Source organism: Fundulus heteroclitus, chromosome 19 (genome assembly GCF_011125445.2).
Source record: "Fundulus heteroclitus isolate FHET01 chromosome 19, MU-UCD_Fhet_4.1, whole genome shotgun sequence".
NCBI lineage: Eukaryota > Metazoa > Chordata > Actinopteri > Cyprinodontiformes > Fundulidae > Fundulus > Fundulus heteroclitus.
The window spans coordinates 4696499-4711560 of NC_046379.1; the positions used below are offsets into that span (position 1 = coordinate 4696499).

Sequence of the window (15062 nt, forward strand, 5' to 3'; positions counted from 1 at the left end):
TATGGAGCGTACGGCATATCATGGTCCTATGAACAGATCCTACAGTCTCTGCTGTGGAGCTCTGCAGCTCCTTCAGTGCAGATCCGTCTGTGCAGATCTATTGCATAAAATAAGGATAAAAAACATTTCAGTTACAGTAAACAGAGTAGCTGGACTACACTGCCCTGTTTCTAACTTAAAGCCAAAACAAACATAACTTTTATATTTAAATAACTTACTAGGCTTATTATTGCTAGCGTGTACTCCGGGCGCTAAAGACTTAGTTTTTACTCTGCACATATTTGTATGCGCGGAGTAAACTACGCCCAAGTATGGTCTTTACATGAATGCACTTCTAGTTTAGACATTGCAGTCAGGCAGTCTGGTAGACAGCTCAGGGGTCCTATTAGGTAATGACACAGTGTAGTGTAATCACTGAGCTATATTATACACTGGAGTGCTGATTTTGCCGAAAAACTGAAGTCACTTGCCGCCATCTTGCTCCTCCCTACTCTCACAGAATCCTATAGGATTTGGTTGCAACAACAAGCAGTTTTCTGGCTCAGTGAAAACGTTTCACAGGTAATTCTACAGTCAGTGGATTTTCTAACACTATCAACCACTAGGAAATTAGGTGCTGAAATATTTTACATGGTAATCATATTAAATATATATGTACATATAAGTGTGTGTATATGTATATATGTGTATACATATATGTAAATATATGTTTTTGTATACTGTTATTTATATATTTATAAATGTTATATATATATATATATATATATTTAAATAAATAAAATGCAAAATATTTCAGCACATGACTTTCTCAGTACTTGATAGTTTTAGAACATAACATAAAAGTATATGGCATTTGACATTTTAAAAGTTTTAAGCCCCCCTGAACATGAGAAAATCCTCGTTATTCGATGCTGTAGCGCACATATTCCATAGTTACTGGGGGGAAAATAAGGAGTACCAATATGGCGGCTGGTGGCTTTAAAGCGACTCGTTCTAACAGCGGCTATATTAGCACTCCAGTGTATAATATAACTCAGTAATGCTCCGTATATCTAATGAGCAGAGCAGCTTCATTGCTAACCAAAGTCATACTTACATGTTTTACCAGATTTTTTGAGTGCATTGTACCACATGAAATCAGTCAGTAAGCACAACGGTGATCAGATATAAGGCGCACCATCAATGTTTGAGAACATTTAAGGATTTTAAGTGTGCCTTCTAGTTCAAAAAATATGGTAACCACAACATAAAAAATAAAACAAATAACTGATACATAACTAATGAATAAAAATATCTACACGTGCACAAAATTACACACAATCCATGTCAATTTATGGGTTGTTTTGAGTGCATGTTATAGATGTAGGATAGAAACTGTCTCTGAATCGATTAGTTCTTGTTCTTATTACTGCCTACCTGACGGCAGAAGTGCAAGCAGACACTGTCCAGGGTGAGAAGTGTCTTTTATAATAAGTTGTGCTTTTTTAAGACACCGGTTGCTGTGTAGGTCCTCCAGGGAGAGGAGACGGCAGAAGATAATTTTTCGGACTGTATTCACAACCTTTTGGAGAGTTTTCCTTTGGCTACGTTCACACTGCAGCCTGAAGTGACCCAATTCCGATTTTTTTTGCCAATATGTGACCTGGATCTGATCTTTTATGACCCTCTGAACGACATAGATCCGATTTTTTTTCAAATGTGACCCAGGCCACTTGGATATGTGGTCCTGAATCCGATACGTATCTGATCTTTTCAAATGTGACCTGTGTCTGTACGGCCGTGTCGCATTTATCCGACCTACACGTCATTGATACTTGACAAACATCACTATTCTGCGTCGTGCTATGCATAAGCGGGAAGAAAAACGAGACCCATAGCGGACTACAATGAGAAGAGCAGTCAATGGAGAGAAAGCTCCGGTTAGAAAATAAATTAATGACTGCAAAATGTGCGGCAGCATTATAATCCATGTTTACTGCCGCAAACACTGAGGACGCTTTGCTACGTGTGACGTCATCGCGTCCTCGAGTGCGCATGCGGGACACTTAAGTTATATGAATTCAGTTCACACAGGAGATCACATACAAGTCGCATATATTTGGAAATGTGAATGGACACGCAAAAAAAAGCAAAACAGATTTCACAAAAAAATCGGAATTGAGCATTAAGGCCTGCAGTGTGAACGTAGCCTTAGAGCCACAGCGCTGCTAGTAAACCATACACAGATACAGCTTACACCTGCCATTTGTTTTATTTTGTGCTTGGAACATTTCACGACTTCTCATTCTTCCCAGTTTGACAGATTAAGCAGTGAGGTGAATAAAATCACTGCGGGCCGAAGAGGCATAAAATTAATATGTTCTTAATGTAGAAAGTGGCCCTAACCTTTGTGTGAAGGCGGCCACTGCTGGGCTCAACACGAATAAACGAAAGAAATTCATCCACACTTAAAATAAATGAAGGACACCAATTAAAGGAAACTGATTTCTACTGGATTTCACGGTTCTGCGGTTTTTACAGGGTTACAGTTTAAGGGGAAGAACGTCACGTTTCTTCACTACACTTGAAGAAGCCTTTAAAAATGAGGCTAACTTTTATGTTTCAAATGATTTGTGAAGGTTTAGTTGAGCAAAGGCTGCGGAGACAGACCGAGCGAGAGGAGAAGCGGGTTTATAAAGGTTTCTGTAAGTCAAGAGGACGACATTCACGTTTCGTGCAGATTGTTGAGAGGAAACACAAGGACTGCAGGAGGTACGACTGTCGGTGTGCTTGATTAAAGCTGCCAAAAAAAACAGATCTCAGTAAAGATAATATAAACTGGGGACAGATAAACTGTACAGTGCTGTGAAAAAGGGGGCTTTGCTCACCGATATTTCCTTCTTTTTACTTTTTCATCAGAATGAAATCAAACAAAACAAAAATCAAAGGGTCATGATGTGTTTATTCTGTGATGTAGGAAAGCCTGCAGCATTCACAGTAGTTTCCTCCTTCCTGTCTGTTTCCTTTCTCTTCCTTGTCTCCTGATGGTTTTGGGTTTTCAGCCTTTCTCCTGTTCTCCATTCCTTACATTAGATTCCCTCTCCTGCTGTCTGGTCTCTCACTTAGTCTCCCTCCTGTCTCTTGATCTGTTGATCAACCCCTCAGTATACACTACTTGGCCAAAACAAAAAGGTCCCACTCTAATATTTTGTTGGACCACCTTTAGCTTTGAGTATGGCACACATTCGCTGAGGCGTTGCTTCAATAAACTTCTGCAATGTCACAATATTTATTTCCACCCACCGCATTAATTTTCCACCAGGATCTTGCATTGATGACGGCAGAGTCTGCCTGCTTCTCGAGCTCATCCTTAGTGGAGTTAGGGTAACCACTCTCTCACAATTGCAGCCCATTGAATCCTAGAATTGTCATTTTACAGATGCGATTAATTGAAAAGTGGTCATTTTCTTAAAAACCCTGGGTTTCTCTTGTATCAAGAGGGTCTTTCCATAACATGAGGTGCTAATTTTTCTTTTTACCATATGCCGAAAAGAGGCACATCATTACATTTTAACTGTTTATTGAGTCACCTGTATAAAATACTGACATTATTAAACTCGGACATATTTATAAAATTAGGCGGTGTTATAAAAAGTTGAAGAGAATAAAATACATTTAAAACTAATGATCCCCACGAAATCCCTCACCATCTGTAGAGCTTTTAGCATCATGTCTTTTCCTGTCATGTTGAAATGTCCGCTTTCATATATATATCTATATATCTATATATCTATATATCTAGATAGATAGATAGATAGATAGATAGATAGATAGATAGATAGATAGATAGATAGATAGATAGATAGATAGATAGATATATATATATGCATGCAGAACTTGTTCAGATCAAATTCATACCACCAGAAGTAAATCGAGTGTTTCATTTTGCTCTTGACAACTAATGCGAGGAGTGCTGCAACTTACCCGTCTCCACATCAGTGATGGCAGCCGTGTTGTCAAATGAGCCGGTGAGGAGTTGTTGCCCACAGGGTGTCCAGCTGGCGTCACGCACGGCTCCCGAGTGGCAGGTGTAAAGCCTGAGGCATCGTCCACTTTCTGCTCCATCCCACACCTGCCAGACATGGACACGAGCCAAGCGTCACAAATAAACCCACACTACTGCCGTTTTTAGGTATTAGGTGATGTCATAAAAAAAAAAAACATCACTTAATCTATTCTTGAGATAAAACGTTTGGCTTTGAAATCAATGGCAGCTAAAAAAAAAAACACATCCACTTATTGTTAAAAAAAAATCCAATTTATTTAGCTAATTTGGTTTTCAAAACAAAGCAGATATCTCCTCCCAGCTTTGAATAAACTGTAACAACTACAATATATGGTAAATGGCTTGTACTTGTATAGCGCTTTTTAACTAGTCTTGATGACCTCCAAAGCGCTTCACACTACAGTTCAGTCATTCACCCATTCACGCACACATTCACACCCTATATAGTAGTACAAAAAGAAAAAAAGAAAACATATTTGACATTTTATTTTTGTTTTGTAGAAAACTTATAGCAGAAATAAGCTGGTTCTGCTGTAACAAGCCCTGAACCCAACAGTTTTAGTTCTAGATTTGCACAAGCCAGCTATAAACATCTAGGCACACCAAGGCTTGACAAATGTAGTTTTAAAATCACACAAGAGCCTCCTTATCGACAAGATAAACACAAAGGCGTTGCTCAGAGGAGTTTTCCCTAGCTGTCAAAAGAAAGAGAAATAACTAAATGTTGAACAATGCCACACGCTCGCTACAAGCTAACGCTATGATACAGGAGAGCAGCTTCAAACGGTCAGTAAAGCTCCTGTATCTGCAGTAGTGGAGAAGTAAACCTCCCGCACCTCATCTGTTTAAATATTAGCCGACACCGACGCCACAAGCTAACGCTACGATACAGGAGAGCAGCTTCAAACGGTCAGTAAAGCTCCTGTATCTGCAGTAGTGGAGAAGTAAACCTCCCGCACCTCATCTGTTTAAATATTAGCCGACACCGACAGCCCAATGACTGGGTTCTGTCACTCTGAGCTCAGTTGTCGAGATATGCTTCTCACGTGTGAAGTTACAAACATGTGGTACGAATCAACACAGGAAAATGTCGGTGAGCTGACAGGTCAGTCGGCTAATAAATAGCAAAGCTTCAAAACAATTACATTTTAGAAAACAACTTAATGGAGAAGAACCATCAAAAGCTCATTGCTAAAGAAGCTGGTTGCTCACAGAGAGCTGTATCCAAGCATAGTAATAGAAAGTTGAGTGGAAGGAGAAAGTGTGGTAAGCAGGACTGAAATGCAAAGCCTATTCAAGAGTTTAGAAAAGATTTGCAAAGAATAGACCTACGCTGGAGCCGGTGCTTCAAACGCCGTATTCAGGAAAGCAGGCATTCCTGCTGAACTACAGACAACCTAAGAATCATCCGACCTTGGCTAAAGAGAACTGGGCTGTACTGTCAGTCAGTGGTCCGAATCTCTCTTTTTTAGATTAAAAGGTATTATTAGATTTCCATTTTAAAACCAAAGCCCCCCAGATATTGGAGGAAGAGCGGAGAGGCAAAGAATCCAGACTGCGTGAGGTCCAGCATGAAGTTTCAAGAGTCAATGAGGATTTTTGGAGCTATGTCATCTGCTAGTGTTGATCCAATGTGAGGGGGGGGGGGGTCTAAGTCTAACATCAGAGCAGCCATCTAACAGGATATTTGAGAGCACTTCATGCTTCTTTCTGCGGACAAGCTGTGATGAAGGAGTACTTGTGCAAAAGGAACCCCAGTATTGAGAGTCTATACTGTACAGTACATGGACCTACCCACATTTCTTTCTTAAAAGTTATTTTTTATTGATCTGAATTGATATGATATATTGACATTTTCTGATAAACTTACTTTTATGTTTGCATTAGGTGGTTTCAAGAGGTGGGAAACAGAAGGACTAGAAATAACATCACTGTTGGAGAATATGTCCTCCTTTTTTCATTTGTTGTTAATAATCAATTGTTTTTTTTATGCAGAAATATGTACCCATATAAAGATTTTATGTCACCCTGCATAGTTGCACATTTCTTTTATCTAACTATATGCTAGTTTCTATGAATGAACAGTATTACTTATCCTGTAAATTTGCCCCAACTGTACAGCCTCATATTCTTGTTTTCTGTTTTTATATGTTTTACCTTTAGTGTGTCTCTGCATGATCCAAATTCCTTTCACTTTGCTGCGGTTACACATGGATATTTCTAATCTATTCTGTTCTGATTGTCATAATTAACAGAATTAATCATGTGAAATGTATCCCTCTGTGTGTGATGAAGCTATATCTTATTACTATTTTTCAACTGACTTGCCCAAGGAAATTAAACTTCCAGTGATATTCCAATTTATTAAGATATGCAAGAAAACCTGAATCCAGACGAGCTCTCCATAAATAAAACGCTAAAGTGAAATTCTGGCGAGTTTATTTTTTTAATTTTCTCAAATCTTCCAGAAATCTGATCTAAGCTACTTACACGTCGTTCTGCTAATGATCAAACCCAATTCATTGTAGCAGACACAAGGTGCCATAATCCTTTTACATGAGGTTTCTTTTTTTTGGTTTAAAAAAAATATGTATATTTCCTAATTACTTGTCTAATTAATGGAGTTAAATTCTTTTGAGTGCGGTTTTAAATCAGGCGTGGTGGCTGTAATGGATTCCCGTTGTGAAAGGTTTCTCCCAATGACAGACTGAGGAGCGGAGAAAAGCACGCAGCCGCCTTCTGTTTGTTGTGACAGCCATGACAGCAAAACCTAAAGCCTTGTTGCTTTTGAACATTGACATTACTGTAAAAATTACAGGCATAAATAAACACTGCAAAAAGGGAACTAAAAGTAAGTAAAATTATCTTGAAATCAGTGTATTCTTCCTTGATTTGAGCAGCTAAATAAGAATATTTGCCAATGAAATGAGTATTCGTACCTCTAAAATAAGGTTATTAGCTATTCTGCGCTTGAAATAAGGTGGTGGAGATGAATTGTTATTATTTTAAGTGCAAAAATCTTATTCCATTGGCAAATAGTCTTATTTAGCTACTCAAATCAATGGAAAATACTCTAATTTCAAGAAAATTTCACTTATTTTTAGTTCCCTTTTTGCAGTGAAGGAGCTATTAATTAGCCAGTCTGTTGCTCGTTTTGTATTTATCCTCACTTTCTGAACGTTTGTTTCAAAAGAATCGCTTGGCGAACAGGTTCATCCGTGTTGTTGTGTCGTGTTTTTAATCATCAAACTCGCCGGGGCTCAGAGGCGTCTCCCAGAACGGGCGGTCTCTGGTCCGCAGCCCGCTCAGGTGAGGTTCTGCGTTAATGACGGGAATATTTTTCCTTCCCCAGCATTACCAGGCACCTCAGAGGAACTTTGAAGATCTGCCCAAGCGTGGCCGATCCCCTCTCTGCCTCGCTCCGTGCTTCATTATTTAACAGCGTATGAAACGCACCGAGAAGAGCTGTACCGCTGCTCCCACAGGAGGACAGCGAAGACAGACGGATAAGGGAAGAGTGACATATTAATCCAGCTGGCAGGAGTTAAACAAGCAGAATCGCGGAGATGGCTCCCGGGGTGGAAGAAAGTAACAGAGATGGGAAGAGAGGCACACTTTTAATTGCAACGTGTTAAATCTGGGCGCGATCCATCTATTAGGGAAGCTTCTGTTCGCTGCGCAGCGGGGTGTCACGGCGCTCGGTGTGATCTTTGACTTAGAGAAACACTGCCATCTGAAGGCAACACGAGAATCTGGGCAAAAAAAAAAAAAAAAAAAAAGCACCTAAAAGATAGCAGGCATTTCTTCAAAGGAAGCGCATACACAGACTCTTCCTTAAATTACTCAAAAAAGTTCTCAATGCACATATTGGCACCACTTAAATACATAACAATCCATATATATCATTGTAAAAAAATATATTTTTAAAAAAAAGCAGTGTTTGGTAATCATCTTGTTTAATTTCAGCGGCCACTTAGCACACCAGCAGACATGACTGACTGGTTAAATCTGCTTTCCTTAATGACTCCGGGTAACTAGAACTAAACTGGCGGCGAGGTTATCGGCCTGAAAAACGCTGCTTCACACCTGCGGTAGCCATGGCGACTACAGACGGAGAAACAGGCTGGCATAATAAGAAAGTCTGACAGAGGGATGGAGGAAAGCATGGAGGATGTCAGCGGAGAGACGGGCAGCGCGGCGAGGAGAGCGAAGACCGCCTTGATTACATCCCAGCGCTCCATTCAGCTCACGAAGAACAGAAAACAAAGGCGGGAGTCAAAGCGGCGAAGGCCAGAACAGAAAGAGCGGGCGGTGGGTGTCGATGGGGGAACAATGATGAGTGACAAACTGGCACATATCAGGAGAATAAGACACTCCTAGATAAAAGAAGCTTGAATCTATCGCGGTTAAACCTGCCATCTCCAGCCCTGGAGAGGCTTCTGGTGCAGATGCCCCTGAACACACCTTCCAGCACCAAGGGCTGGATTAGTCTTTTAAAAAAAGGTAATTCAAATGAGCCAAATCTGTCAGATCTGAAAGAACACTTAAAAGGCAAAGCCCTTGCTAATGAAATGAATACGGAAACTGTTTTGATTCAGTCAGATCATGTCCTCGTTAAAAAGTGTAAACAGGAGCTAGCTTCGCTTAATCCTTGGCGTTTCTTCAAACTTTAATGTAATATCTGATAGTTTCTACAGTTTGAAGCTTCTCTCATGTTATTTTTCCATCTTATCATGGGAAAAGAAATTAGGATTCACATAATGATGCCTACACTGCAAAAAGGGAACTAACAGTAAGTACAACTTTTCTTGAAGTTAGTGTATTTTTCCTTGATTTGAACAGCTAAATAAGACTATTTGCCAATGGGATGAGTATTTTTACCCCTAGAATAAGATTATTAGCTGTTCTGCACTTGAAATAAGATGATGAAGATGAATTGTTCCTACTTTAAGTGCAACAATGTTATTCCATTGGCAAATAGTCTTATTTACCTGCTCAAATCAAGGAAAAATACAAACATTTCAAGAAAATTTGAGTTCCCTTTTTGCAGTGTAATTAATTAAAATCTATCTAAAACAAAAAAGGCAAAATTGTTGCCAGTTTTATTGCTACTCAAAGAAAGGTGCAACCATAACTAATATCTCCACTCCTTCGTGGATGGGTTAGTCTCTCTGAGTTAATGTTTAACACATGTAGAAAATTAAAGTAATAGAAAGCATAAACTTAGTAGATCTTAATAAAAATCTACTGAAGTTTGCAGAGCAGTGTTAAAGGAAATAAGAAATGACTGAAGAGTCGAAAAGGATCGTCTGTGACCTCGGTGTGAGAAACATCCACAGTATTTCTCTCCGTAGTAAATAAGGAGATTTTTTATTTTATCTTTTTTTGCAAAAAAAAATCAGTGTGCTTCAGCAAACCCGTTCCGAAATAGAGAAGAGCGGCTAATTCTTGCACAGAAACGATCTCCCCCTCCACCATCTGCAGCGAGCAGCCCTCTCCAGGTGCCAGACTCGGCGCTGCCATATCGCTTCCACTTGTATGATTATGCAAATGAATCCGTTCATATTTAAATTATTAATTAGTCAGAGTTCTCAAAGGACGCTAGCGCGGCACATGATTTCACAGACGCTGGCAGGGAAACGCTCGGGCGCTGGCAGGCGGATGGCTGCGTCGCCTGACCTTTACGATTCTACGATGAGGGATTGTTTTCCAGGTGTGAAATAATTAAACGGGGAGGGGAGGGGGGGGGACGAGACACAGGGAGACGGAAAAACAAAGAAGAGAGGGAGGGAGAGACAGGAGGGTCCCGAGGGTCCTGACACACATTCGGCTGACGGTGACGGACATGAATCTGCAGACAGTGGTTTGTGGTGAACGTTTGAGTCGATGCAGCAGAGCTTGCAGGCTCTGCCTCGTGCTCTGAATGGGAGGTAAGTGGCCCCTTTTATCACCGTCACACATTATTCTGACACGAAATAAAGCAATGATCAGAGCCACACTTTGCATATGGCCCTAAGTGAAACATAATACTACCCTAATGTGATTTATTTCAGTAATTCAATTCCAAACCAATGAAATTAAGCAAAACTAAATTTAGCGGTAAAAAAAAAATTACCTAAGCTAAGACCACATAAAAAAAAGGGATTTTTAAGAGTTTAATAGCATGACTACGGCCAACACAATCACAAGGAGCGTAAGCCACAAAAAGCCATGGCTGGTTGTTCAGAGGGAACTGCATCCAACCATATTAATGGAAAGTTCGGTGGAAGGAAAAAGTGCAGAACAAAGACGGATAACTACAGCCTTGAGGAAGAGTGGAGAGGCACAGGATCCCCATTGTTAGAAGTCCAGTGTGAGGTTTTCAGTCAGAGATGATTTGGTAAACAGAAACTAAAGTTATTATCTTTGGACTTAAAGAGGAACGAACCATAGCTTCAGATCTGAACCTTCAAAAACACATAAAGACCGTCACAGTGTTGTAGTCAAGTCACTATGCCTTGAGTCCGAGTCCAGGTTCGAGTCTCCAGTGTTCAAGTCCGAGTCAAGTCCAAGTCATTAAAAAAAAATCCGAGTCAAGTCCAAGTCGAGTCACTATTGATCAAGTCGAGTCCAAGTTCCGCACTAAAGTAAGCATAGCCTACATGTTTTTAAACTAAAAAAAAAATCCACACTCCATCACATTGCACTAATAATTTAGATATTAAAATCATACACCAAATAATATTCTAATGACATATTAAAATTATAGCCTAATGATATATAAAAAAAAGTTGAGTCTTTTTCTTAATTTCCGAGTCAGAATGATCTGAATGTAGGAGTCCGAGTCCAAGTTCGAGTCATTAGTGTTCAAGTCCAAGTCAAGTCACGATTCTCTAAATTTAGCTAATGACTCGACTTCGAGTCTCGGACTCGAGTACTACAACACTGGACCGTCACAAAGTCAGCATTCTGCCACCTGAAGAACATTTCCAGGATTAAAGGACTGATGTCCCAACCAGATCTAGAGAAACTCATTAATGCGTTTATCTTTAGTCGCATTGATTACCGCTATGGTGTTTTCACAGTTCCACCCAAAAAAAATTAATCAGACAACTGCAGCTGCTCGTGTTCTCACAAAAAACCAGGAAGATGGAGAACATGGACCCGTTCTGAAGTCCTTCCACTGACTCCCTGTAGCTCAGAGCATAGACTTTGAAATACTTCTGTTAGTTTATAAAATCACTGAACGGCTTAGCACCTAAATACATTAAAGACCTGTTGTTGCTGCATCAACCTTGCAGACCACTCAGATCTTCTGGTCCTGGTCTTCTCTGCAGAACCAGAACCAGAACCAAACATGGAGAAGCAGCATTTAGTTCCTATGCTCCACTGATCTGGAACAAACTTCCAGAAAACAGTAAATCAGCAGAAACTCAGAGTTCCTTTAAATCCAGACTGAAAACCTGTTTAGAGCTGCTTTCAGCCATAATAACAGGAACACTGACCAACATATTTGATGTTTATTGATGTTTTCAACTGATACAATTTAATGTTAGTTACTGGTCTCACAACCAGTGACCGTTTCAATGTGTTTATGATGTTTTTATGTTTTCATGATGTAAAGCACTTTGGACCGCCTTGCTGCTGAGATGTGCCACAAATAAACTTGACTTGACTTAAGCCAAGCCATCATTATCAAGTCCAACGTCTGGGCAGCCATCTGCGTTAGATCACTTCATGGTTCCTTCTGCTCTGGTCCTGCTCAAATAATATCTCTGTAGGCTTTGGTGCTGCCCGGTCTGACCTGAACCCAACAGATAATCGATGGCGTGTTCTCTTGAAAAATATGAGAGACACCAGAACCAAGAATACAGTAGCTGACCACCTCTGCGCCACGCTGCACTCATGCAACAATTCATGCAAAAAGGAGTCCAGACAAAGTGCTGAGTGCTGATCCTTTACAGTATACGGTTCAGCAGGACCACATTTTGTTATAGTAACAGTCCTGTTTTATAGCTGTGATGTAAAATTATAACCTTTTGCAAAACTTGCAAAAGTTTTGGGTTTCTTTAGCTTCAAGCCATCACTCCCAAAATTAACATAAACACTTAATCATTAATTAATCATCCTGTGTTCAATAAACCTCAATGATGTTTAATTTTACTGAGATCCTCTTTTCCTCTGAAAAAAAGCCTGATTCTGGACCAGGCTTTATATGGATCTGTTAAACTGGGCCAACAAAGTGACGCATAATTGAAATTACAATAAAAAGGGTTCAGTTTATAAATCTGTTTAAATGAAAAGAGGACAATCAGATTCCACCAAAATGTTCTGCGTTCCGCTGCCTTCCAGGCTTAATGTCATGAATTCAACAAGTGTGTGTATGTGTGTGTGTGTGTGTGTGTGGGGGGGGGGGGGGGGGCGGTTACCTTAAAGGTCTTGTCCATGGAGGCAGACACCAGCAGGTGGCTAACATGAGGCACAGGACACCACTGCACAGTATTGACTGGCCCCTGGTGGCCTTCCAGGCTCATTAGCAGCTTCCTGGGTATCCCCGCCGCTTTGGGTTTTTCCCCGAGACAAGCCTTCACTCTCAGCGACCCGTCTGAGAGAACTGAACTCTTCCTGGTCAGATCATCCAGGACCTGCTCTGGCGGGTTTGCATGGTCCTCCGTCTCCTCTGACCGCGCGTGTCTCTGTCTCTTAGGGACATACGGTCTGACACCAGACGCGGACGCCGATACTCTTTTAGCTGGATTTGAAGCATCAGGCACACACAGAGGGGCCTGGAGAGGTCCGGCTGTCCTGGGTTTAGCAGAATTGTCTTTAAAATGTTTGTCTTTTCGCCCACTACAATACCCACCGTCCCAGTGTTGCAGCTCAGGGTAAAAATGCAACGTAGAGCCACTTTGTTCTGTGACACTTTGATCACTAACTGGGTCTGCAGGCCTGGGCCTTAAATCAGAGTTACTGCATCCAGCAGGGTCTGTTTGGGACGGCGCTGGAGCTCCTTCCTCCTTCTGAGCGCAGGACTCGTCCTCTGACTCTGAATCGTCGTAGGCCACCAATGAAGACATCTTCATCTAAAGCTGAAAATAAGAGAACATCTCCAAGTATTATTAACTCATCAGTGGCCCAATGGCGACATCTAGTGGACAACGGAATACCTACAGTTACAAGCTTTTTTTTTCCGAGCAAAGCTAAAATCAGAGAAAGAAACAAGGATGCAATTTTTTCATTAAAAAGACATAAAAAGAAGGGTGTTGGTGTTGTTGTCTGCATTTGAGTTGTTTTTTACTGCAACACTGACGTGGACAAATGTGTTGCCCCTGATAAAGTTGTGTAAAAATGTATTTTTTGCAGCTGCATAATCTCACACTAAAATCAAAATTATATTCTTGTAATTTTTTTAATCAGCAGGTGTACGGGGGATTTTTGTTAAGAAATAACCAGCTTACTAAAAATCCCTGTTGCTCCTAACAATCCCTACAGAAATCTATGGAGCCAAAAGATTTCTTTTATTCATGCCTATTTTTCCTACAGTGGATAGAGATTGTAAAAACCTTTTATCAGTAATGCATGCCTTCCTATTTCCAAACTTTATTTTATTTTGTTATGACATTACAACAACACAACCCAGTGAGTTTAAGTATAATGAATGATAAATTAAATAAATAAAGATACAAATAGTTAAATGTGTGTGTATTTTCCCTCCCTTACTCCTCTACTTTTGGCTTTTCTATGTCAGGAGTCGCCACAGCGAGTCCTCTGTCTCAGTGCTATGTTCTTTCACACCAACTACCTTCATGTCCTCCTTAACGCCATCCATAAATCTCCTCCTCGGTCTTCCTGTAGGCCTCCTGCGTGGCAGATCCAGCCTCAGCATCCTTCTACCAATGTACTCACCATGCCTCTTCTGTAAATGTCCGAACCGTCTCAGTCTGGCTTTATCTCCACAACTTCTACCATGAGCTGTCCCTCTGATGAACTCATTCCTGATCTTCTCCATCCTCAACAGCTTCATCTCTGCTGCCCCCAGCTCTGCCTCCTGTCTCTCCTTCAGTTTTTTTTTACCATAAATAGAAGCACTTCAGTTTATTCATTTACTTACTTTTTTAAAAGTTAGTTTGAAGTTATACAAGTGAAGTGCAGCCTGTTCTCAGCTCATTGTGTGAAACTAGCAGCAAACATTTTGTTCTATTCTCGTTGTTTACAGTGGCAGGGCCGCCATCTTGTTTTGTAGTCATGTTTCACAGCTTGCGTTTAGTTGCACTTTGAATTCAGGTCAACTCTCAGACGAAATGCTTGAAATAAAATCAAATTTTCCCCAAATAATTTCTTATATTTATTTTTGAGGAACGAAAATGATGGGCAAAGAAATCGATTAATCAAATTTGATATAATAAACCATAGGATCAATTGAAGGAATCTTAATTAGAAAGTCATGTAACATTTGCGTCTGTAAACGAGTTTTATTTAGCTGGACTGAGGGTTCAAAGTGTCTCTTTGGATCCTAAAAGTTGCAAACCACTGGTCGCAAATGCTCCCAAAAATGAATTATGTCTGTTCTTTTCCACTAAAAATCTATCTCTATTATAAACACTTTTGCAAGGAACTGCGTGTAGGACGTCACATAGTTGCAGTTTGCTGAGTACAACTATATTTGTTCACTGTCTTGCAAAGCACTACCACAGTGGATTATAACCGCAGTTTCACGTCCATAGAGCAGCAGATCCAGCTAACAATTACAGTTTTCCTTTCAGTTTAGGTGCTAATAATAATAATAAAAAAATTAAAGCATATCAATAATAAGCCGGCGCTTAATTCTCGTACCTGCTCTTCAGAGAAGTCCGTCGTGTTTTTAACTCCCCCAGCATTAACGTGGTTGGTTGATTTTTGTTTAACATCCGGTGAAAAACTTTCACAATAAAAGCACCGAATCGGAATATCCGGTTGAGGCACGTTTTCTTTTCTACGCTCAAAAGCTTTTATTTTGAAACCAGAGATGCGGAACTAAAAAAAATAAACGACACCTCCT

General features: G+C 40.3%; 1 protein-coding gene across 1 annotated transcript in view; it reads right to left on the reverse strand.

The window, feature by feature from the left end:
• The window catches only part of wdr25 (WD repeat domain 25), a 37658-nt gene extending 22601 nt beyond the window's left edge, over nucleotides 1-15057 (reverse strand). Inside the window, exons 1-3 of the mRNA XM_012851949.3 lie at nucleotides 14858-15057; nucleotides 12454-13113; nucleotides 3964-4111 (exon numbers count right to left, since the gene is read on the reverse strand). Of these exons, the coding sequence (XP_012707403.2) occupies nucleotides 3964-4111; nucleotides 12454-13107 (802 nt within the window). The 5' untranslated portion in view covers nucleotides 13108-13113; nucleotides 14858-15057. The remainder of the gene's footprint in view (nucleotides 1-3963; nucleotides 4112-12453; nucleotides 13114-14857) is intronic.
• Nucleotides 15058-15062: the final 5 nt, after the last annotated feature.